This window comes from Staurois parvus, unplaced genomic scaffold (assembly GCF_062004578.1).
Source record: "Staurois parvus isolate SC_StPar_1 unplaced genomic scaffold, SC_StPar_1.0 ptg001198l, whole genome shotgun sequence".
NCBI classification, from domain to species: domain Eukaryota; kingdom Metazoa; phylum Chordata; class Amphibia; order Anura; family Ranidae; genus Staurois; species Staurois parvus.
The window spans coordinates 218,014-242,849 of NW_028318994.1; the positions used below are offsets into that span (position 1 = coordinate 218,014).

Here is a 24,836-nt window from a genome sequence, read left to right on the forward strand (position 1 = left end):
ATGGGCTGTACAGTGACTGATCACTGTGTTAGCCAATCAGAGGCTATCACAGCTATCATGTGACCTGGAATCGAGTCCCGGGTCACGATCATTAGAACGGGACCTGGGGCTCTCAGTGACACCCCCGTATTTGTGCTGGGAGTGCGCTGCGTGGCGCGCTCCCAGCAGAAAGACAGGTACGCAAATATACGGCCCTCATGGAAAAAAGCCCAGTACTGTGAGGCCGCATATTTGTGTGACATCAGCGCAAAGGGGTTAAACCGGCATGCCTTTGTTAATCAAAGAATACTTGCAACATTTGGTAATAAAAATTACATTTTGCAACCAACTGTTTGTTTGTGAGATACGAGAGTACTATAAACAGAAAGACTGCAAAAGATCTCCACCAACAGGCTAATAATGCAACTACCCAACACAAGTTCCTTCTTCCTACTCCTACCTAACATGAGAGTGTCCCCCACCCCTGTTCATGTAGTAGCAGAAACAGCAAAAAGGTATTGTCTCAATGGATGTCATCATCTCAGATGTTGCAGCAGATGGCACTGCAGATTCGTTTTCCCTTCAGACACATTTGGGTTGATTTACTAAACACAAATAGACTGTTCACTTTGTAAGGGAATTATTACTTATTTTCTTAGTATAGGTACTTATATAGCGCCATCAATTTACGCAGCACTTTACATATATATTGTACATTCACATCAGTCCCTAACCCTCAAGGGGTGTACAATCTAAGGTCCCTAACTCACATTCATACATACATATACAGTGGGGCAAAAAAGTATTTAGTCAGCCACCAATTGTGCAAGTTCTCCCACTTAAAAAGATGAGAGAGGCCTGTAATTGGCATCATAGGTAGACCTCAACTATGAGAGACAAAATGAGAAAAAAAATCCAGACAATCACATTGGCTGATTTGGAAAGAAATGATTTGCAAATTATGGTGGAAAATAAGTATTTGGTCACCTACAAACAAGCAAGATTTCTGGCTCTCACAGACCTGTACCTTCTTCTTTAAGAGGCTCCTCTGTCCTGCACTCATCAATGGCACCTGTTTGAACTTGATATCAGTATAAAAGACACCTGTCCACAACCTCAAACAGTCACACTCCAAACTCCACTATGGTGAAGACCAAAGAGCTGTCAAAGGACACCAGAAACAAAATTGTAGACCTGCACCAGGCTGGGAAGACTGAATCTGCAATAGGCAAGCAGCTTGGTGTGAACAAATCAACTGTGGGAGCAATAACTAAAAAATGGAAGACATACAAGACCACCGATAATCTCCCTCGATCTGGGGCTCTACCCAAGATCTCACCCCGTGGGGTCAAAATGATCACAAGAACGGTGAGCAAAAATCCCAGGACCACACGGGGGGACCTAGTGAATGACCTGCAGAGAGCTGGGACCAACGTAACAAAGGCTACCATCAGTAACACACTATGCCACCAGGGACTCAGATCCTGCAGTGCCAGACGTGTCCCCCTGCTTAAGCCAGTTCATGTCCAGGCCCGTCTGAAGTTTGCTAGAGAGCATTTGGATGATCCAGAAGAGGATTGGGAGAACGTCATATGGTCAGATGAAACCAAAATAGAACTGTTTGGTAGAAACACAACTTGTCGTGTTTGGAGGAGAGAGAATGCTGAGTTGCATCCAAAGAACACCATACCTACTTTGAAGCATGGGGGTGGCAACATCATGCTTTGGGACTGTTTCTCTGCAAAGGGACCAGGACGACTGATCCATGTACAGGACAGAATGAATGGGGCCATGTATCGTGAGATTTTGAGTGCAAACCTCCTTCCATCAACAAGGGTATTGAAGATGAAACGTGGCTGGGTCTTCCAACATGACAATGATCCCAAACATACCGCCCGGGCAATGAAGGAGTGGCTTCGTAAGAAGCATTTCAAAGGTCCTGGAGTGGCCTAGCCAGTCTCCAGATCTCAACCCCATAGAAAACCTTTGGAGGGAGTTGAAAGTCCGTGTTGCCCAGCAACAGCCCCAAAACATCACTGCTCTAGAGGAGATCTGCATGGAGGATGGGCCAACATACCAGCAACAGTGTGTGCCAACCTTGTGAAGACTTACAGGAAACGTCTGACCTCTGTCATTGCCAACAAAGGATATATAAAGGTATTGAGATGAACTTTTCATATTGACCAAATACTTATTTTCCACCATAATTTGCAAATAAATTCTTTCCAAATCAGCCAATGTGATTGTCTGGATTTGTTTTCTCATTTTGTCTCTCATAGTTGAGGTCTACCTATGATGCCAATTACAGGCCTCTCTCATTTTTTTAAGTGGGAGAACTTGCACAATTGGTGGCTGACTAAATACTTTTTTGCCCCACTGTACTAGGGCCAATTTAGACAGGAGCCAATTAACCTACCAGCAACCTACCAATTAACCTACCACATGTTCGGTGTGAGGGAGGTAACCAGAAGTACCCGGAAGACACCCACGCAGGCACAGGGAGAACATGCAAACTCCAGGCAGGTAGTGTCATGGTTGGGATTGGAACTGGTGACCCAAGTGCTGTTAGGCGGAAGTGCTAGTCACTTAGCCACTGTGCTGCCCATAGCTTAGTGAATGAGGCTGGCTTCCATCATCCAATCCATGGAAGAAAAAATACCATTTGTTTTTAAATTTCCCTTGCATTATTATTATTTCAAGTACTTATATAACGCCATCAATCTACGCAGCACTTTACATATCTATTGTACATTCACATCAGTCCTTAACCCTCAAGGGGTGTACAATCTAAGGTCTCTAACTCACATTCATACATACACATACTAGGGACAATTTAGGAAGGAGCCAATTAACCTACCAGCATGTCTTTGGAGTGTGGGAGGAAACCGGAGTACCCAGAGGAAACCCACACAGGCACAGGGAGAACATGCAAACTCCAGGCAGGAGTGGTTGGGGTTCGGACCGACGACCCTAGTACTGCCAGGCGGAAGTGCTAACCATTTAACCACTGTGCTGCCCATTAGACTATGGCTAAATTTAATTGCAAAGTAAACAACTTGTCTGCCTTTAGTAAACCAAGTAAGTCATCGTCTCTGATAGAAAAGTCAGGAGCTAAAACTTGGATTCCTCAGGTCATCAGAACAGCCCAGAATTCAAACCTTTGCTTTGAGAAACCTTTAAAAATCAAATCATTACATGACCATGGACATTTTCGCTGTCTTTTACACAGCATGGATAAAGCAAAGCAGTGACGTCTGCCATCACTCGGGGACTAGACATCCCAATAATCATAGCTGCATCCGCAATGGTGAGCAGGTTGTGTAATCATAATCGGTACAATGAAGAGAGGAGGTGATGACGAGCCCCTCTTCTCCAGAATACCAGAGACCATGTTCATGACAGGCTGGCTGCAGACAATAAAAGAGGTTGGATGAGGCTGGTGTTATGTAACCTGGAAGTGGTGCAGTGGCTACTGCCATAGAAAGACGTTCTAAAGGCACACAACAGGGAGGAGAGAGTAAGCAGTAAGTTGGGCTTTGAAAAAAAAAAAAATTTTGAAAAGAAGGTGGTAAGGTAAGCAATGTGCTAGTCCAGCATGTCAAACATGGACAAAAGGAATGCATATTTTCATTAGTGTATCCCAGTGTTTCTCAACCTTTTTTCAGTCAAGGCACCCTTTAAAATTATGGACACTCCTGAGGCACCCCATTCTAAAATGTGAAAAGCTATTCTAATAGTTTTATATAACTCAGCAACATCCACACATGTAGGACACCCAACATTAGAGGGGATTTATTCTTCCAAAGAAAATACACTTTTGCAAACTGGTACTGACTAGTATTCCATTGTTTCTCTTCTCCCTCACTGAGCTAATGTGACCCCAGCATTGATGGAGAGGGGTGGGGGATGGTCAAGCTAGAATGCTGTGCAGGCAGTTGGCATCCTCATTATCAACTGATGATGTTATTGGTTGTCAGGACGCCGGCGGCTAGAAGGTCGTAATGGTGCACAATGGAAACCTGTGGCTTAGTGTAACTAAAAGGCAGGCTTGTTCCACCCGCTGGCTTGTATACATATTTTGGGCAATTTTTAGACATTTTGCCAAGGCACCCCTGAAGAAACCTCAAGGTACACCAGGGTGCCTGGGCACCTTGGTTGGGAAAGGCTGGTGTATCCATATTGGAAGTGCAAAAATACCTGAGAATCACACTGTTCCTGGAAGAACAATTAGTCCTTCAGTTTCAGGTTCTGCCTTATGGCAGGAAAACAGAAAATTTACCAAAATCATCTTGGATGTGTCCATTGGAACAAGAAAGACCGTATATCCATTACCACAGATGTAAGCCTGGAGGTTGGGGCACAAAGGTCCCCCCTTCTACCTGCCAACAGGCAGTAATGCCCCTTAACTTCATAAAACTCTTCAGGTCTAACAGATTGTATGCCTAGCATTAAAGTGGCGGTTCATCAATCAATCAAATCAATCACCAGGGTGGTACAAGGAGGCTTCTGCATCTACAACAAATCCTGTAAATTTGTTCTCAGAAAAAAAATATACACAGTATACACTGCAAGAAGAGCTGTTCACCTGAGAGGAAACATTCAGGAAGGACCTAAATAGAGCAGTGCCTGATACCAGTGGTGTTCTAATATCGGGTCTCCTCCTGTGGACAGCCACAAACCGACCATGCAGAAGGCCTGAATATCCACAAACAGAGGTGGGAATCTAGATCTTTCCTTTAGTCAGTCTTTCTAGAAAACAGTTTTGGAAAAGCATGCAACAAGTGATCATGGGCAGCCAAAAAAATCCTGTTTAACTCTCCTAAGGAGTAGGTCATTCAAGGATCTGATTCTCCTTCTATGCAGGGAGCATCTGCTTTTCCAAGGCTCAGCCTTCCCAGACAAAGAACCACAGGATGAGAGTCATTTATTTTGGTATGTGGAATTTCATTCTATAATTTTGATAACAGCATGTTGACCACTTATGTCTTCATTTTTATTTTATTTATCCAAGAAGGCTTGGATAAAGGGGTGAAGCCAAGTACACTTAAAGAGACACTGTCACCTGCCCAGGCAAAGGGATGCATGTAACAGTGTTTGGGTGTGTGAGTTGATCACTCATGTTGATGTGGAAGCAATGTCACATGCTCCCCCATATGTGCAAGTCCCACTCTGTTAGAGATGTAACGAGGGGAGCATGGGAGGGTGTAGGTACCTTGCAGGGCAGTGAGCTATCAGGAAGCATTACATTATACTATTCTCTTTGCATTGCTTCTTTTGTGTGAAATACGTGATGATCATCTCAGTCCCCCTGATTTTCCTATTTCAAATTGGTCATGCTATATATGGAAGCACATCCATCCCAGCAAGGTCAGCATTCTTCTCTGTATTTTACTTGTGAGCCTGCATGTACTCCAATGGTAAGACTTGTGCTGACACCCCCCCTCTGCACTAGGAAAGTCAGGGAACTGCTGTTTCTCTGTCTCCTGCTGACCCCCTCTGCAGTCTCCACACCTTACTCTCTAAGCCCCTTATGCAGCAGAGAGCCTTCTCCACACTTTTGCCCATGCCCATGCCATAATACTGCCTCCACCATGTTTAACAGATGACGTTGTGTGCTTTGGACCATGAGCTGTTCCAAGCCTTATCCACACTTTTTTTTTTTACCGTCATTTTGGTACAGATTAAACTTAGTTTCATCCATCCAAAAAATGCTTTTCCAGAACTGGTCTGGCTTTTTTAGATGTTTTTTGGCAAAGTCTAATCTGGTTTTTCTATTGTTCAGGCTTATGAATAGTTTGCACCTTGTGGTGAATCCTCTGTATTTGCTCTTGTGAAGTCTTCTCTTGATTGTAGACTTTGACAAGGTATGGGTTCACATACAGTCAGGTCCATAAATATTGGGACATCGACACAATTCTAACATTTTGGCTCTTTACACCACCACAATGGATTTGAAATGAAACAAACAAGATGTGCTTTAACTGCAGACTGTCAGCTTTAATTTGAGGGTATTTACATCCAAATCAGGTGAACGGTGTAGGAATTACAACAGTTTGCATATGTGCCTCCCACTTGTTAAGGGACCAAAAGTAATGGGACAATTGGCTTCTCAGCTGTTCCATGGCCAGGTGTGTGTTATTCCCTCATTATCCCAATTACAATGAGCAGATAAAAGGCCCAGAGTTCATTTCAAGTGTGCTATTTGCATTTGGAATCTGTTGCTGTCAACTCTCAAGACAAGATCCAAAGAGCTGTCACTATCAGTGAAGCAAGCCATCATTAGGCTGAAAAAACAAAACAAACCCATCAGAGAGATAGCAAAAATATTAGGCGTGGCCAAAACAACTGTTTGGAACATTCTTAAAAAGAAGGAACGCACCGGAGAGCTCAGCAGCACCAAAAGACCCGGAAGAACATGGAAAACAACTGTGGTGGATGACCGAAGAATTCTTTCCCTGGTGAAGAAAACACCCTTCACAACAGTTGGCCAGATCAAGAACACTCTCCAGGAGGTAGGTGTATGTGTGTCAAAGTCAACAATCAAGAGAAGACTTCACCAGAGTGAATACAGAGGGTTCACCACAAGATGTAACCCATTGGTGAGCCTCAAAAACAGGAAGGCCAGATTAGAGTTTGCCAAACAACATCTAAAAAAGCCTTCACAGTTCTGGAACAACATCCTATGGACAGATGAGACCAAGATCAACTTGTACCAGAGTGATGGGAAGAGAAGAGTATGGAGAAGGAAAGGAACTGCTCATGATCCTAAGCATACCACCTCATCAGTGAAGCATGGTGGTGGTAGTGTCATGGCGTGGCCATGTATGGCTGCCAATGGAACTGCTTCTCTTGTATTTATTGATGATGTGACTGCTGACAAAAGCAGCCGGATGAATTCTGAAGTGTTTCGGGAATATTATCTGCTCATATTCAGCCAAATGCTTCACAACTCATTGGACGCCGCTTCACAGTGCAGATGGACAATGACCCAAAGCATACTGCAAAAGCAACCAAAGAGTTTTTTAAGGGAAAGAAGTGGAATGTTATGCAATGGCCAAGTCAATCACCTGACCTGAATCCGATTGAGCATGCATTTCACTTGCTGAAGACAAAACTGAAGGGAAAATGCCCCAAGAACAAGCAGGAACTGAAGACAGTTGCAGCAGAGGCCTGTCAGAGCATCACCAGGGATGAAACCCAGCGCCTGGTGATGTCTATGCGTTCCAACCTTCAGGCTGTAATTGACTGCAAAGGATTTGCAACCAAGTATTAAAAAGTGAAAGTTTGATTTATGATTATTCTGTCCCATTACTTTTGGTCCCTTATCAAGTGGGAAGCACATATGCAAACTGTTGTAATTCCTACACTGTTCACCTGATTTGGATGTAAATACCCTCAAATTAAAGCTGACAGTCTTCAGTTAAAGCACATCTTGTTCGTTTCATTTCAAATCCATTGTGGTGGTGTATAGAGCCAAAAATGTTAGAATTGTGTCGATGTCCCAATATTTATGGACCTGACTGAATGGGCAATATGAGTGTGTCACTTGGAGGCTCAAGTTCTAGTCTTAGCTCCTTTCTTTCAAGTTGACAGTTCCTGTGAGAGGTTTCCTGGTTTCATCCAAAAGGAGCACCACGGTTGCTCTCTTTTGAATCTTAGCAGGGTACTTTTAGGAGCATTTTGTACTGACTACAAACATTTCCTTTGTGTAATAGAAACAAAGAAAGATTTTCTATTGTCTATAACAATGGAAAGAACAGGAGATTACAGCCAAGCCTTTTACATATAGAAACACTACTAAAATGTCTCAGGGTAAGATAGTTCTCTCCATGGATCTTTCCTATTTACTGGTCTCCTCCAGTCTGAAGGTCTCCTCCAGTTTTCATCTTTCCCCTCCTGTCATTTGTATATTAAAGTTCACACCTATGGGGACCACAATGGTTCCTTCCATTGGCAGCAATGACATAGCAGCTGGCCAGAGGAACCACAGCTCCCAGCAGGGGACATGCTATCGGACACACACAAAATTATCAAATATCAGTGGTGACAATAACTGTAGAAGAGAGCACAACTTTGACTTACCACCAAACACACGGCTAAGTATTCAACTTCTGACGACTATATTAATAAGTACATTATGATGGAACAGAAAAAGAAAAAATACTTAAAAAAATAAATAATAATAATGGTCAGAGAGACCCCCAGTAAAACCATCACCAGATTTTGCTCAGGTACTGTAACGGACCACCCGACAGCACCTCTATCAGTCCCCTGATAGAGCCTCTCCAGTGTGCGGAGTCTAAGTTCCGGAGCACTTGTTCACCAGGGCCCCTGATGGTGGGGATGGACTTGGAGTGCTCCGGGACCAGGTCACAGCTACCAGATATCTCTATCAGTGGTAGAGGAGTCTGTCGGAGGCTCCTGCAGGGTGAGAGTTTGATGTGAGGGGACCCGGGGATCCCTGAGGGATGGATGGAGGAATGAGCAAGGGCAGAGTCAAACAAGCTATGTCGGTAGCCGGGGGGTCGGTGCGGTAAAAAACAGTAGGCAAAGAAAGGTCGAGTCACACGTAGGGTCAATAACAGGAGATCAAATCTAAAGGGGAACATCCAGGAGCAGAGTCAGGCAAGCCAAGGGGTCAGAACAGGAGAAGGCAGCTAGGTCAGATAATCCGGATCAAAGTACTCACAACACAGGTAACAGGATATGCAGAAAGACCATTCGGCAACAAGTGTCTGTGCAGGGCTGGTTTAAGTAGCCCGCCCTGCACCTGACAGGCGCAGCCTAGGTCCTAATGCCTGCCCAGTACTGTCATAGACGACGAGTGCGCCTGGGTCCTAGTGCCCTGCTGCCTGCATGTCTTGACAGACACCTACGCATGTGTAGACCCATGCGTCGCGATGGTCCCTGAGAGGTACCATCTGTAAGAAACTTCCTAGGCCTTGGTGGGTAAGAAATGTTTGAGAATTGCGGGTTTATTTAACATCTCATATTTGATTAACACAGTTTGAATTACATTACCTCTCGTCTGGCTCAGGAAGTTGATCAAAATACTCTGGGCTGACATAGACATGACACGTGGAACAGGCGAGGGAAGATTCGCAGGCCCCTGTGTGCAGCAAAATACGTATTACATTGTGGTAAAGGGAGGACAATAAAATGACAGCTGAATTATTAAAGCTCAATTGTTAGACTGCATGTACAGTAATGAAGAGGAGAATTTTTACTTTTTTTTTACTTTTAATTTTTTTTTTTTCTTTATCAAGTGGTGCAGCAAGGGTGTACAAACAGCAGCCCAGCATTCCAACACACCATCCTGAACACTCTTCTAATCAACAGCTTTGTTCAAGAAGGGAGAATGGTGATGATTGATGCAGCATTCTGCAGGGAGCTTCGGGCATTCTGCAGGCAGCTGCTTGTGTGCGATAACCTTGGACCAACTCCCCTATATGTTGGTAGCACAGAATTTATTGCTGCAGTATCTAGCTGATAAAAAGTAAACAAGAGACATTTATTAAATGCAACCTGACTACATTACAATAATAAATGAAGAGGGTTGAATTTGGGTAAATTCCTCCAGTATTTTGAATGGAGAGGGGCTTAGAGCTTCTGCCATGTCTTACTGTTTGTGTTCACCTAAAAGAGAGCTAAACTCCAGGCAAACAACTACAATACATATTTGGGACCACTTTTACCTGCAAAAGGACTATATTTCTTTCTGACCACTTCTGAGATTTATACAGCTGTGCTGCACAGTACCCTGTCTGGCATGGCAGAAGAGAGAATTCTTCTCTGCCGCAGATAAAGCGGAACTCCTCCTAAAAGGGAAAATCCGCTCTTCCTGCACCTCCCCCCTCGGCCATGTTTGCATTGAATTTTTTTGTTGGGGGGGGGGGGGGAAGGTAACTAGTTTTTGACAGGTGATCTGAGCGGACGTTCTCCCCCATAAAAGGCTGCGGGACCATTCACAAAGAGCAATGTGGCTCGCACATACGCAGTGGGCAGCAAGGAGTCACAGCTGGCTGCCGACAGTTGACATGCCAGCACCAGAGACCAAAGATCAGTGAAGAAACTGGCTCGGATGACGACGGTGCTGGATACTTGGGAAGGTGAGTGTCTGTTTATTATAACTGTAACGGAGAACAAAAACAAAAGCGCACCAACCTTGCGCATTACCTCAGTGAGTAAAGGGTGAATTTATTAAATTGAGATATATACTCACAAAAGTAGCATAGGTAAAAGCATATAAAATCCAACATCAGCGTTCTAGAATAGCAGACAGGTGCGGGTCCCATCGAGAGAGGAAACTCTCAAAAGCAATCTCACGCATTTCGAAGGGAGATCCCTTCTTCCTCGGAGCTCTGAACATACAGTCAGGTCCATAAATATTGGGACATTGACACAATTCTAACATTTTTGGCTCTATACACCACCACAAGGGATTTGAAATGAAACTAACAAGATGTGCTTTAACTGCAGACTGTCAGCTTTAATTTGAGGGTATCAGGTGAACGGTGTAGGAATTAAAACAGTTTGCATATGTGCCTCCCACTTGTTAAGGGACCAAAAGTAATGGGACAGAATAATAATCATAAAACAAACTTTCACTTTTTAATACTTGGTTGCAAATCCTTTGCAGTCAATTACAGCCTGAAGTGTGGAACGCATAGACATCACCAGACGCTGGGTTTCATCCCTAGAGATGCTCTGCCAGGCCTCTACTGCAACTGTCTTCAGTTCCTGCTTGTTCTTGGGGCATTTTCCCTTCAGTTTTGTCTTCAGCAAGTGAAATGCATGCTCAATCGGATTCAGGTCAGGTGATTGACTTGGCCATTGCATAACATTCCACTTCTTTCCCTTAAAAAACTCTTTGGTTGCTTTTGCAATCTGCTTTGGGTCATTGTCCATCTGCACTGTGAAGCGGCGTCCAATGAGTTGTGAAGCATTTGGCTGAATATGAGCAGATAATATTGCCCAAAACACTTCAGAATTCATCCTGCTGCTTTTGTCAGCAGTCACATCATCAATAAATACAAAAGAACCACTTCCATTGGCAGCCATACATGCCCACGCCATGACACTACCACCACCATGCTTCACTGATGAGGTGGTATGCTTAGGATCATGAGCAGTTCCTTTCCTTCTCCATACTCTTCTCTTCCCATCACTCTGGTACAAGTTGATCTTGGTCTCATCTGTCCATAGGATGTTGTTCCAGAACTGTGAAGGCTTTTTTACATGTCGTTTGGCAAACTCTAATCTGGCCTTCGTTTTTGAGGCTCACCAATGGTTTACATCTTGTGGTGAACCCTCTGTATTCACTCTGGTGAAGTCTTCTCTTGATTGGTGACTTTGACACACATACACCTACCTCCTGGAGAGTGTTCTTGATCTGGTCAACTGTTGTGAAGGGTGTTTTCTTCACCAGGGAAAGAATTCTTCGGTCATCCACCACAGTTGTTTTCCGTGGTCTTCCGGGTCTTTTGGTGTTGCTGAGCTCACCGGTGCGTTCCTTCTTTTTAAGAATGTTCCAAACAGTTGTTTTGGCCACGCCTAATGTTTTTGCTCTCTCTCTGATGGGTTTGTTTTGTTTTTTCAGCCTAATGATGGCTTGCTTCACTGATAGTGACAGCTCTTTGGATCTCATCTTGAGAGTTGACAGCAACAGATTCCAAATGCAAATAGCACACTTGAAATGAACTCTGGACCTTTTATATGCTCATTGTAATTGGGATAATGAGGGAATAACACACACCTGGCCATGGAACAGCTGAGAAGCCAATTGTCCCATTACTTTTGGGACCTCAACAAGTGGGAGGCACATATGCAAACTGTTGTAATTCCTACACGATTCACCTGATTTGGATGTAAATACCCTCAAATTAAAGCTGACAGTCTGCAGTTAAAGCACATCTTGTTCGTTTCATTTCAAATCCATTGTGGTGGTGTATAGAGCATAAATGTTAGAATTATGTCGATGTCCCAATATTTATGGACCTGACTGTATATCTCAATTTAATAAATTCACCCTTTACTCACTGAGGTAATGCGCAAGGTTGGTGCGCTTTTGTTTTTCTCTGTTACAGTTTCTATTGAGCTTCCCCAGCCTTGTGTTTAAGCTGCACAACCTTTGATTGGCCATTGGATGAACTTATGGTTCTACCCACTGTATTCTGATCTGGGTCTCTGAGCGCAGGAGGTTTGTATCTGCTTCCACCGGTCTGTTTATTATACGTCAGCAGCTACGGTTTTTGTAGCTGCTGACTTTTAATATTCACACACCTGACTGAAGAAACGCTTTAAGTAACCCTTACAGGTCTAATTCCTTCACCAGCCTGGAGACTGGACAGTGAAAGGAGAAGTGGAACACTGAATAGCTCATCTCACTATCACTCTGCTTTCTCTTCTTATCAGAATATCCCTTATTAGCACTAATAACTATTAGCATTGCAGCACAACTGATTGGCTCCCGGTGGTGCTTCTTTGTGAGTTTGAGCTCTGCTAATTGCAAGAGGCTGAAACCAAGACAGATTCAGGTACTTACACAAAAAAAACGAAAAAAAAAACAAAACCCAAAAACAACGTATTTATGATTACAGACCTGTATTGATGCATATCTTTTATATCTGCCTGGAATCTAGCCTTCAATGCTGTCTGCATCCCTACAGAGATTCCCCTCTCCTCCTGTTTTGCATGACAGATATCATCTGAACAGGAAGTAAGGGGAAATCCCCGTCTTGGGGACAAGGACAGCAATAGTGTTTTCATTACTCCCTATTGAAGTACCTGCAGCAAAATCAATATTCTCAGCATTTTTCCAGATCTTGTCAGCCACAGGTTTTCTGCTTTTTTGACAGTGGGTGGATCCTAAATGCTCACTACAGCACTCTCCTGTTAGTGCGGGGCTGAAGATGGAGCCTTGCAGCATTGGTCTCGAGGGAAGTGACACCCAGCATCATTCAACATGGAAACTGAGTGGAGCCGAGTTGCTGAGCGGGAGAGTCTGCATGAGACAGTGCTGAAGAGGAGTGGGGTATAACAGATGAAGCTGCTATTTTAAAAAAAATGCTGGGGGGGGATCCATTTTTTTTTCCAGGCTTGAAATGGGGTTTAAGCAAAGATAAAAATGTCAGCTCTGCAGTCAACATCTCCTGCTGACCTTCATGTCTCAACCTTGTCTTGTAGTAATGAGGAGGTTGGTGAGAGCTGTATGGGACCCAAGAGAGGGTTGGTTTCCCAGTGGGTTAGGAACAGTTATTAGCAGCAGATCAGCATAGGCAGCAGGAGCGTAACATGCTACGTTTTACCTATAAAACAGGGTCTCTTTAACCACTTCCCGACCAGCCGTTGCATATAAACGGCCGGACGGTGGCAGTGCAGGGTCGGGTGGCCGTTTATAAACGGCCTCCCCGCACCCTGCTTGTGCACGCTCCCTGGGAGCGTGCAGCACCGTGATCCAGTGCCCGCTGTGTCCTCCAGACACAGTGAAACACCAATCGTCAGACGGGACCTCTGTACGAGGTCCGGATCATGTGATCACTGATTGGCCAATCAGTGATCACATGCAAAGTAGTAAGCAAGATGTCACTTGTGACATCATTGCTTACTACGTGTGAAATCTGTGAATGATCAGAGAGGTCACATGGTACAAAGCTATTCACAACAGCCTTGTACCATGCGACAAGGTGTGACCAATCACAGCTCACTCAGTACTTCTCAATGAGTGCAAGAATGCAGACAAAGAGAAAGAGAAATGATTGCTTTTACATCCTATATGGGTGTAAAAGCAATCAGTGTAAAAATAAAAAAAAACTTCATCACCCCCCACAAGTAGTACAGTGTCACCATGGTGACACTGTACTGCTAGGGTGACAGTATGTAAAAAAAAAAAAATAAAAAATAAAAAAAAATTCTAATATCAAAAAATTATAATAAAAATGTAAAAAAAAAAATGTTTAAAAATTATAATTTTTGGTTATAAACTAATTTGGATTTTTTTTTTTTTACTAAAAAGATAACGGAATAAATTTTGGCAAAGATGTATGATGAAATATTATTTATTTGCAAAATGTTATAAAAAAAACACTTTTTTCCAAAATTTTGGGACTTTTTCATTTACATAGCAAAAAAAAAATCCCAGCAGTGAATAAATACCACCAAAATAAAGCTTTATCTGTGTCAAAAAAATGGTAAAAAATTCATTTGGGTACAGTGTTGCATGACCGCGCAATTGTCATTCAAAGTGTGATAGCGCTGAAAGCTGAAAATTGCCCTGGTCAGGAAGGGGGTAAAAGTGTCCGGACTGGAAGTGGTTAAAGTGATTGTAATATCTAAAATTGTATTTTTAAAAATAAACAGGTTTATACGTACCCGCTATGTGAAAGGCAATTGCAGAGTGGCCTTGATTCCCCTCTTCTTGGGTCCCCCTCCGGCGCTCCTGACTCCTCATTTCCTCTGTGTGTCACCATAGGAAGCCGCTTTGTATGGTGGCATACTTGCGGGCCTGATCCTGAGCCATGCTGCCTGTGTATTTATACAGGCTGGCCCTGCCCCCTGGTCTCTCGTCACAGGATTTGACAGTCAGCAGCGTGAACCATTGGCTTCCGCTGCTCTCAGCCAAGCTCATGAGAGCAGCGAGAAAGGAGAGAGCCGGGGCAGACAGCCACTGCGCTGAATCAAGGGAGGTCTCAGGTAAGTATAAGGGGGATGAGGGGGTGATTGACCTAAACATTTTTTACCTTAACACAAGAAATGCATTAACCACTTCCAGACCGGACACTTTTACCCCCTTCCTGACCAGGGCAATTTTCAGCTTTTAGCGCTATCACACTTTGAATGACAATTGCGCGGTCATGCAACACTGTACCCAAATGAATTTTTTACCATTTTTTTTAGATAGATAAAGCTTTATTTTGGTGGTATTTATTCACCGCTGGGATTTGTATTTTTTTTGCTATGTAAATGAAATGTCCAAAAAATTTTTAAAAAAGTGTTTTTTTTTATAAAATTTTGCAAATAAATAATATTTCATCATAAATCTTAGCCAAAATTTATTCCGTTATCTTTTTAGTAAAAAAAAAAAAAAATCCAAATTAGTTTATAAGCAAAAATTATAATTTTTAACATTTTTTTAACATTTTTATTTTATTTTTTTATATTATTTTTTATTTATTTTTTTACATACTGTCACAATAGCAGTACAGTGTCACCATGGTGACACTGTACTACTTGTGAGGGGTGATAAAGATTTTTTTTTTTTTTTTTTACACTGATTGCTTTTACACCCATATAGGATGTAAAAGCAATCATTTCTCTTTCTCTCTGTGTGCATTCTTGCACTCATTGAGAAATACAGAGTGAGCTGTGATTGGTCACAGCTTGTCACATGGTACAAGGCTTTTGTGAATAGCCTTGTACCATGTGACCTCTGTGATCATTCACAGATTTCACACATAGTAAGCAATGATGTCACAAGTGACATCTTGCTTACTACTTTGCATGTGATCACTGATTGGCCAATCAGTGATCACATGATCGGGACCTCGTACAGAGGTCCCGTCCGACGATCGGTGTTTCACTGTGTGGAGGACACAGCGGGCACCGGATCGCGGTGCTGCGCGCTCCCAGGGAGCGCGCACAAGCAGGGTGCAGGGAGGCCGTTTATAGACGGCCACCCGACCCTGCAGTGCCACCGTCCGGCCGTTTATATACAACGGCCGGTCGGGAAGTGGTTAAGGTAAAAAACGTTTAGGCTTTAAAAGCACTTTAAATTTACCATTTGTTGTGCATACAGTAATCGCTTACCTTCCAGGTCAATGCCGTACCTATGAGCAAGGTACAAAACACTCTCTCCAATCTTTCCTTTAGCAGGGATGCGCTTGCCAGCCCTATCTATAAATACAACATCCACCCTGTGGAGAGAGTTGACATGCATTTATGATCCATTTCTACAAATTAGCCTATTAAAGTCCACCTAGCCCCATGCTTTGTATTACTACCTTGATATTTGTCTGGTAAGACCAATACATTCTATTTTAACCATAGCTTGTCTAATCCCCTCCCAATAGTTAAAAGGTAAGGATTCACATTTGTAGGTGGGTGGGGGAAGAAAAAAATGAATGCAGTTGGACTGTAAAACTTAACATGACCCCTAAAATTTAAGTCTTGAGAAGATGCAAGGACTGCTACTGCTGACTTAATAAAAAGATTTTTTAGTGAGCGCGACCATAAAATGAAAAGGAAGTATATATATATATATATATATATATATATATATATATATACACACAACGAGTTATGTTAATAAGCAGATGATACACCGAAAGGCAACCAAGAAAAACCTCCAATAGTACATATATATTCAAGTAAGTTGGTGCAGCGCTAAATAGTAATACACTTTAATATACACAATATCATGCCATTTCAAACATATGTGGATAACGTGGTATCACCTTAAGGTGATTATTAGTGATATAATTAGTTCAATATGATTGTGTGGATCATGAAGAGATCACAATTCCAAGTGTGTGGACGTCCTGATCCGGGAGTGACAACAGGTGCAAGCCAAACGAATGGATAAAAAACGCACTCACCAGATGTGCGTTTAAAATGCACAATAATCAATCCTGCGTCACCAGGCTATAGATAGGTCATCAGATCTCGGGTCAGGATACCATACGAATCCCACTTCTGGTATGGTACGTCAGTCAAGACCCACCACTGTCTTGATGCATGTATTGCCAGAGATAGAGTGCGTTTTTTATCCATTCGTTTGGCTTGCACCTGTTGTCACTCCCGGATCAGGACGTCCACACACTTGGAATTGTGATCTCTTCATGATCCACACAATCATATTGAACTAATTATATCACGAATAATCACCTTAAGGTGATACCACGAAGAGATCACAATTCCAAGTGTGTGGACGTCCTGATCCGGGAGTGACAACAGGTGCAAGCCAAACGAATGGATAAAAAACGCACTCTATCTCTGGCAATACATGCATCAAGACAGTGGTGGGTCTTGACTGACGTACCATACCAGAAGTGGGATTCGTATGGTATCCTGACCCGAGATCTGATGACCTATCTATAGCCTGGTGACGCAGGATTGATTATTGTGCATTTTAAACGCACATCCGGTGAGTGCGTTTTTTATCCATTCGTTTGGCTTGCACCTGTTGTCACTCCCGGATCAGGACGTCCACACACTTGGAACTGTGATCTCTTCATGATCCACACAATCATATTGAACTAATTATATCACTAATAATCACCTTAAGGTGATACCACGTTATCCACATGTTTGAAATGGCATGATATTGTGTATATTAAAGTGTATTACCATTTAGCGCTGCACCAACTTACTTGAATATATATGTAGCTACTGCTGACTTACCTCTAAGAATGCAAATTGTCTGACTGTCTCTGGCTTCAATACCTTCTAAGTCATTGATCTGGACATGCATGCAGTTATGGTAAGGTCAGAGTTCCTGATTCCTGAACTACGTACTTCAAGTGATAAGAATTTACTGTTGTGAGTGTAGAAGGATGCAAGTATTTCCGTCTGAATTGATTTTTTGGTTTTAACAACCTGTCTGGGACACTTTATTAAAAAATAACCAGATTTCGGCTTTAATCTCAGTTTAACATTACTTAAATCTGAATATTAACCTTAAACCCATAAAATGCAGGACCTACCTTACTGGCACCAAATGCTATTACTGGGGAGTAACTTCTGTCATGAGGGGGAAGACTGTCGGTGGACATGCTCCAGGCTCCCCCCTCAAAAAATAAAAGTTAGCATCTACAAATATGTAGATATGTAGATGCTGACTTGTAAATATGTAGATGCTGACTTTTAATATAAAGACACTTACCTGTACAGGGATCCAGCGATGACCTCACCCGAGCTGATTCTTCAATCAGCTTCGGAGGCAGTCGCCGGCATCTTAAAGGAGAAGTACAGCCAAAGCTTATTTGGCTGTACTTCTCCTGTGGATCACAGGAGTACAGTTCGTTATGCACTCCTGAGACTCGTTTTCAGCTGACAGCGGACTGAAGTCCACTGTTGGCTGACATAACTCAGCCTGTCCAGGCTGGGGAAAGATCCCGACTTTAAAGTCAGGATCCACCCCAGAGTCTGCAGCGGCACCTGGCTCAGCCTCTCAGCAACCCGCTGAGAGCCTGGGCCAGTCGCTTCCTCCCCCTAAACAGCCCAGCGCTCCAGTGAGAGCTGGTGGGGCTGAGCAGAGAGCGGCGACTGACAGTCACCGCTCTCTGCTCAGAGCAGCTGTGAGAACTCAGTGATCAGTTGTCATATGACTGCGGAGTTCTCACACTTAGAGCCGGTGGGGGATAGATGCTGCATCGGACTGATGCTGCATCCACCTAGGTAAGTATAATGGGGGATAAAAAAACATCCCACACTTCTCTTTTAAGTAAGGGAAATTGGCTCCACAGCAGGTTCTGTAGTCCGCATGCGCAAAGCACGCTGTGCTTTGTGAATGGTCCCGCAGTCTTCTGGGACCTGTGTGAGTGTTGGCTCTGAGGAAGAGGTTGTGTCCTCGAAACGCGTTAGCCAGTTGGTCATCCAGGGTTCCATCTTATGGACTCAGATGTTGTTTGGATCATACATCTTGTTCAGTTTGACATACCTGTGTTTTTATGTCTATTGTGAGTATGATACTTACATTATTTCTGCAATAAATATTTTAAACGATAATGCACTAGGTCGGTGCACCCTTTTTTTTTGTTTCTCCATTTGCATCCAGAAGGCTATGGGGGAAGGAGGAGGGGCCAAATGTCTGACGCAGATCACCGCGGCACTGACCTAAAGTGGGATTGCCACAGCGCTGCCCCCAAAAAGTGCCAAATATGGCAGTGGATGGGGGAAACATGCAGACTAGCAGAACTTCCCCTTTTGTGTGAAGTTCTGCTTTAAGTTTACCCTGCTTATATTTTGCCGTCCCTGGTCCCTTCTTCCTGCATCATCAATGTGCTAATTAAATATTTTGGAACACCTGTTTCCATTAAACACTTTATTTTAGACACAGTGACATTATCACTAGGTCTCTGTGCTTTTCTATACAATGCAGGCAGATCAGAGTATTAGGATGAGCCGACAAAGTGTTGCACATAACTTCCTGATTCTGAGCGATTTACTGATATCCCAGTAAATGAAAGGGGTGGGTTAGAGATAATGAGGCTAGGAGAAAAAGGGCTACATAATACTTGACATCCTCTAGCCAGGAAAGGAGGCCGGCTCTATCTGACTTGCTGTGGTGTCTAATGCACAATGTGAGAAGCTCACAGAGTGCAGTGAAATCAGAATACAGGAGAGGAGTATGTAGAGAGAAGCGTGACCATGTGCAAGGCTGAAGGCAAGGCTGAAGTTCAAGGAATTTTAATTATATCTGTAAAGGCTATGCAAGTCTGCTTTCAGCCCTGGTTCACATGTGCGGGTGGTGCTGCTGCGGATCCGCACGAAAATCCATGCAGCCGCACCACCCGCAGAGGAATGTTCTAATGGCAAGCTGCCCGCACTGAAAAACACAACTGTACTGGGAACCGAGGTTTTCATGTCGGCTGTGTTTTCGGAAGAAGTGCAGGGACTTCTTCCCTGCGCGTCACGGGCACGGGAGTCCATTCAAATGAATGGGGTCTTGTACCCGCACAAAACACAGCCCGCACGGCCGCATAGATGTGAACCAGGGCTAGGAATGCTTCATTGTGCCTGTTGTACCCATTATCCCATTTCCCATATTGTGTGCAAATTTAAATTTGGTTTTGGGCAGCATGTCTTTGTTCTCATTTTGTATCCTAGTCCTTCTGTTATCTACTGTGAGTTTAGATGCTTTCAAAGCGGCAGCATGATGTAAAAACTGCTTTCCCGTAGTGATCCAAACATGTCTTTTCTGCTGAAAACAGAGGAAAACCGTTGTTCTTCTGTTCCTGCAGGACAGTCTGCCCACATAGTCCCATGCACCCCATGCCTTGCAGGATAGTGCATCTGGCAGGGACAAGTGTCCAATGTAAGGACACCACCACTATGTGGATGGATTCATCATAAGGTGCGGGGCTCATCTCCAGAGGACATTATTAGTGATATCTCATTACTGAACTCTAGGTTCTCCTTTACAGCCACAAAAATCAGTCAAGGTTTCTTATTACCCTTGTCCCTTTCTCCTCCTGTGCTTTGAGAGCTCTACAGGGTTCCTTAGAGTCATGCTGGTAGTCACCATGCATACAGGCTCCAATCTCCTGCATGGATGATCAAGGGGCAAGCATGCGAAAATGGCATCACAGACATTACCCTCCCTTTAGATTTAATTCTGTTTAGCTGTTCAGCTAGAAAATAAAATTTTCTACTACTTAGGAAGTGGCCACCCTCACAGGCCCTGTCCCAGTGCCAAGGTAAGACTTGTCAAATCTAAAACAGATGCAGAATATCAGCCTTATCACCAAGTATAAGCCCTGGTTCACATATTTGCGGTCCACGTTTTGTGCGGACACGAGAGCCCATTCATTTGAATGGACTCCCATGCCCCGGGACACAGGGAAGAAGTCCCTGCACTTCTTCTGAAAACGCAGCCCGCACGGGAACCTCGGTTCCCAGTACGGTTACGATTTCCAGTGCGGGCGGCGTGCCATTAGAATTAATGGCATCCGCCCGCGGGTCCGCATTCCTCTGTGCGGATCTTTTTGTGCAGATCCGCAGTGGCACCACCTGCACATATGTGAACCTGGCCTTAGTGTGTTTCAAGCACACCAAGCTTGTTGTCCTTGGATGCAGCTGATTGTGACGAATAAAGTTCCAAACAGCATTGTTACTGAAAGGGACCCTATCAGGTCCCGAAACTAATCCAAATACCAGTAGCTTGCAAGAACAGAGCAGATATACTCTCCTTTTTCTGTCCATCTGTTCCAGCGCTGTAGCCCCCATTAGTGTACTGGACATTTATTTAACATTTCCTGTGTGAGTGTCAGGTGCCTGTGCTAAAGTTTCAGCCTTCAACTCTTGGGAGCGCTGTAGAAGCAAAGGGGTCAGAGGATAGAAAGGTTCATGGAGGGGAACAAGAGCATCTGTGGGCAGCACAGTGGCTAAGTGGTGAACACTTCCACCTAGCATCATTAGGGTGGTTGGTTCGAATCCCAACCATGACACTACCTGCCTGGAGTTTGCATGTCCTCCCTGTGCCTGCGTGGGTTTCCTCTGGGTACTCCGGTTTCCTCCCACACTTCAAAGACATGCTGGTAGGTTAACTGGCTCCTGTCTACTTTGTCCCTAATGTATGTATGTATGAATGTGAGTTAGGGACCTTATATCGTAAGCTCCTTGAGGGCAGGGACTGATGTGAATGTACAATATAATATAAATATATGTAAAGCACTGGGTAAATTGATGGCACTATATAAGCACCTGTAATAAATTAAAAAATAAAATAAATATTGAATGACAAATTCAGAAAGAGGATCTCTCTAGTATGAAGAGCACCAAACCACATGCAAGTCCAAGTAAACTTGAAGCCATTCATAAATTCACAGCAAACCCCCCCATCCTGAGGCTCCCTCTCTTTTTCATGGTCTGGATGCTGTATGTATTCCTGTAAGATTTCAAATTAGCAAAATGAAGTGATTTGTGTTTTGCTGCCAGATCCAAGTTGTATCCCTTCACCATTTTATCCAAAAATAAAAATATAAAAACAACAGAAAAACAAAAGCTGGCTGGAGCTGGATTGTAACCGTTTAATTACCGGCTATGGCTATTTCCAATGAGGTTTGGATTACGTTTATTTGGAGTTTGGAAAATGTAAAGTGCAGCTCATACATCAATCAGGACACGGAAACGTCAATTCAAGTGGGAGGAAACTCCCATGGTTGATTTTTACCTATATGTAAGCCTTATTATAGGTACAGTAAATGACTTCTAAATGCCGTTCCTTCAGAGCCCCATGCTGTAAACAGTGACTCCCGCACGCATACGTGGGAGTGACGTCATCGCGGCTCGGCCATTCACGTTGCTGAAGCCCATGAACCCGAAAGGAAGACGGTGAAGGTGGAAGCACCTACAGAGGTGTATACTAGCACATGACTGCCTGGGACCCAATTTTTTTTTTTTCTAAAGCTCAACTCTCAGATAAAACCCCCTCTCATCTCTCTCTATTCTGGGTTTAAAAATCCCTATTTTCACTTGAAAAGTGAAAAGGTGAACTAACTCCAAATACCCTGGCCACCTCTCTGGATCTCGCTGCGGTGGACACTCACTCCAGGTCTGTCTATTGCAGTGTACAAACTTCTACACTGGCAGCAATGTGAATCGTGGTCGCTTTGTACAGCAGAGTCTGGAGGGCTGGCTAGAATATATGGCATAGTTCACTTTATGTCCGTAGTCACATGATCCAGTGCAAGGTCCTTCTCTCTGTTTACTTCATGGATGGGCCTTGCATCACATGGACAATGCCCACTGACTGGCCAGCAGAGGGTTCCTATCAGGATTTAGAAGAGGATTGAAGTCAGACTGAGAAGAGTGAAGGGGACTTTCCAGCAAGGGTTAACATGCAGCTCTGAGCTTGTAGTTCCCGCAGCTGGAAAAGAGAGCTGGATGGGGGAATCATAACTGGCTTCACCAAGTAAGGAAAACTTAACCCCTGGAAGGAAGGGTTATAGGAGGTGGGAAGGAGGGATTGGAGGAAAAAAAATGATTTTGGACAGATCAGGCTCTAAAACCCTGGAAAAACAATGTAATGCCCTGCAAATTACCAGTCCTTAGATGTGGCTGTGTGAGATTTCTATTTCAGGCTAAGGACATTTTCAGCAGGTGCAGGAAATACCTGTTGATGTTGTCATATATGCAGTGTCCTTGCCATTTCCTGTGAACTAGAGACAGCAAAATCCAATATTATCTTTCTTCTAGGTTGGTTTATGTGAACTATTAATCCCCTCTGCCTATATTCCCCTCCTGCCCTTCAAAACATTTGTTTCTGGGTACGCTTTCAGGTGAACTTCCTGTGCTTTTTCCATATACTCCTATTGAGAATCCACTAAGGAGTTTGACATTTTTAATCACAGAGGTACTTGTTTAAACACTTGCTGTCCAGTGTGACTCATATATATATATATATATATATATATACACACACACACACACACACACACACACGCACACACTATACTGCTAAAAGTATTGGGCCCGCCCAAATCATTGGATTCAGGTGTTCCAATCCCCTCCAAGTCATTGGATTCAGGTGTTCCAATCCCCTCCAAATCATTGGATTCAGGTGTTCCAATCCCCTCCAAGTCATTGGATTCAGGTGTTCCAATCCCCTCCAAGTCATTGGATTCAGGAGCTCCAATCCCCTCCATGGACACAGGTGTATACAATCAAGCCCCTCGGCATGCAGACTGCTTCTACAAAACATCTGTGAAAGAATGGGTCGCTCTCGAGAGCTCAAAGAATCCAAGCGTGGTCCCGTGATAGGTTGTCATCTGTGCAATAAGTCCATCCGTGACATTTCCTGGCTACTAAATATTCCACGCTCAACTGTTAGTGGGATTATAACAAAGTGGAAGCAACTGGGAACAACAGCAACTCAGCCACCAAGTGGTAGGCCACGTCACATGACAGAGCGGGGTCAGCGCATGCTGTAGCGCACAGTGCACAGAAGTCGCCAACTGTCTGCAGAGTCAATAGCTAAAGACCTCCAAACTTGGTGTGGCCTTCAGATTAACACAACAACAGTGTGTAGAGAGCTTCATGGAATGGGTTTTCATGGCCGAGCAGCTGCATCCAAGCCTTACAGCACCAATTACAATGCAAAGCGTCAGATGCAGTGGTGTAAAGCACGCCGCCACTGGACTCTAGAGCAGTGGAGATGTGTTCTCTGGAGTGACCAATCACGCTTCTCTGTCTGGCAATCCGATGGACTGGGTTTGGCGGTTGCCAGAACTGTACTTGCCTGACTGCATTGTGCCAAGTGTAAAGTTTGGTGGAGGGGGGATTATGGTGTGGGGTTGTTTTTCAGGGGTTGGGCTTGGCCCCCTAGTTCCAGTGAAGGGAACTCTTAAGGCATCAGTATACCAAGACATTTAGGACAATTTCATGCTCCCAACTTTGTGGGAAGAGTTTGGGGATGGCCTCTTCCTGTTCCAACATGACTGCCCACCAGTGCACAAAGCAAGGTCCATAAAGACATGGAGGAGCCAGTTTGGGGTGGAGGAACTTGACCGGCCTGCACAGAGTCCTGACCTCAACCCCATAGAACACCTTTGGGATGAATTAGAGCGGAGACTGCAAGCCAGGCCTTCTCGTTTGACATCAGTGCATGCGCGCGCGCGTAAAAATATATACATATATATATATATATATTCTCCTGGACAGCAAGTGGTTATACGAAGATCAGAGCTACAGCTGCCGCCCTAATCCTGGCACCATTTTTTCAGTTGGCGATGTTACTATATTTTACTAGACCCAGCAGTAAATGTTGATCATAATCAAATATAATACAGGGAAATGCTTTGACTCACATATCTTCACATGGCTCAATTGCAGGACCAGTGTCTTCAGATTGGACAGCAGCTAAACACAAATAATTCAGTCATGTCCTTGAACCACAATCAATAATTATAAATTGAAACAAAACAAATCGCAGTAAATATACTATCGTCAGGGCTCCTTCAATACGAAGTCTGTTGAGCTACATTGATCTGCACTGATCAATGCAGGTTAAATGCAAGGGCACAAAGAAAAACAATTGTTTTCTATTTACCCTTTTCACACTATACATGTGTGCAGCACATCCATATGTGTTTGGTACGCAGCACAGAGAAACATACCGCATTACAGTGTTTTGCAGTTAT

The 24,836-nt window shown here is 43.7% G+C and overlaps 1 protein-coding gene across 1 annotated transcript in view; it reads right to left on the bottom strand.

Moving 5' to 3' along the window:
• The window catches only part of FDX2 (ferredoxin 2), a 50,533-nt gene that overhangs the window by 5,604 nt on the left and 20,093 nt on the right, over positions 1–24,836 (bottom strand). The window contains exons 3-5 of the mRNA XM_089660023.1: positions 24,504–24,555; positions 15,784–15,890; positions 9,001–9,088 (exon numbers count right to left, since the gene is read on the bottom strand). Coding sequence (XP_089516149.1) covers positions 9,001–9,088; positions 15,784–15,890; positions 24,504–24,555 — 247 coding nt within the window. The remainder of the gene's footprint in view (positions 1–9,000; positions 9,089–15,783; positions 15,891–24,503; positions 24,556–24,836) is intronic.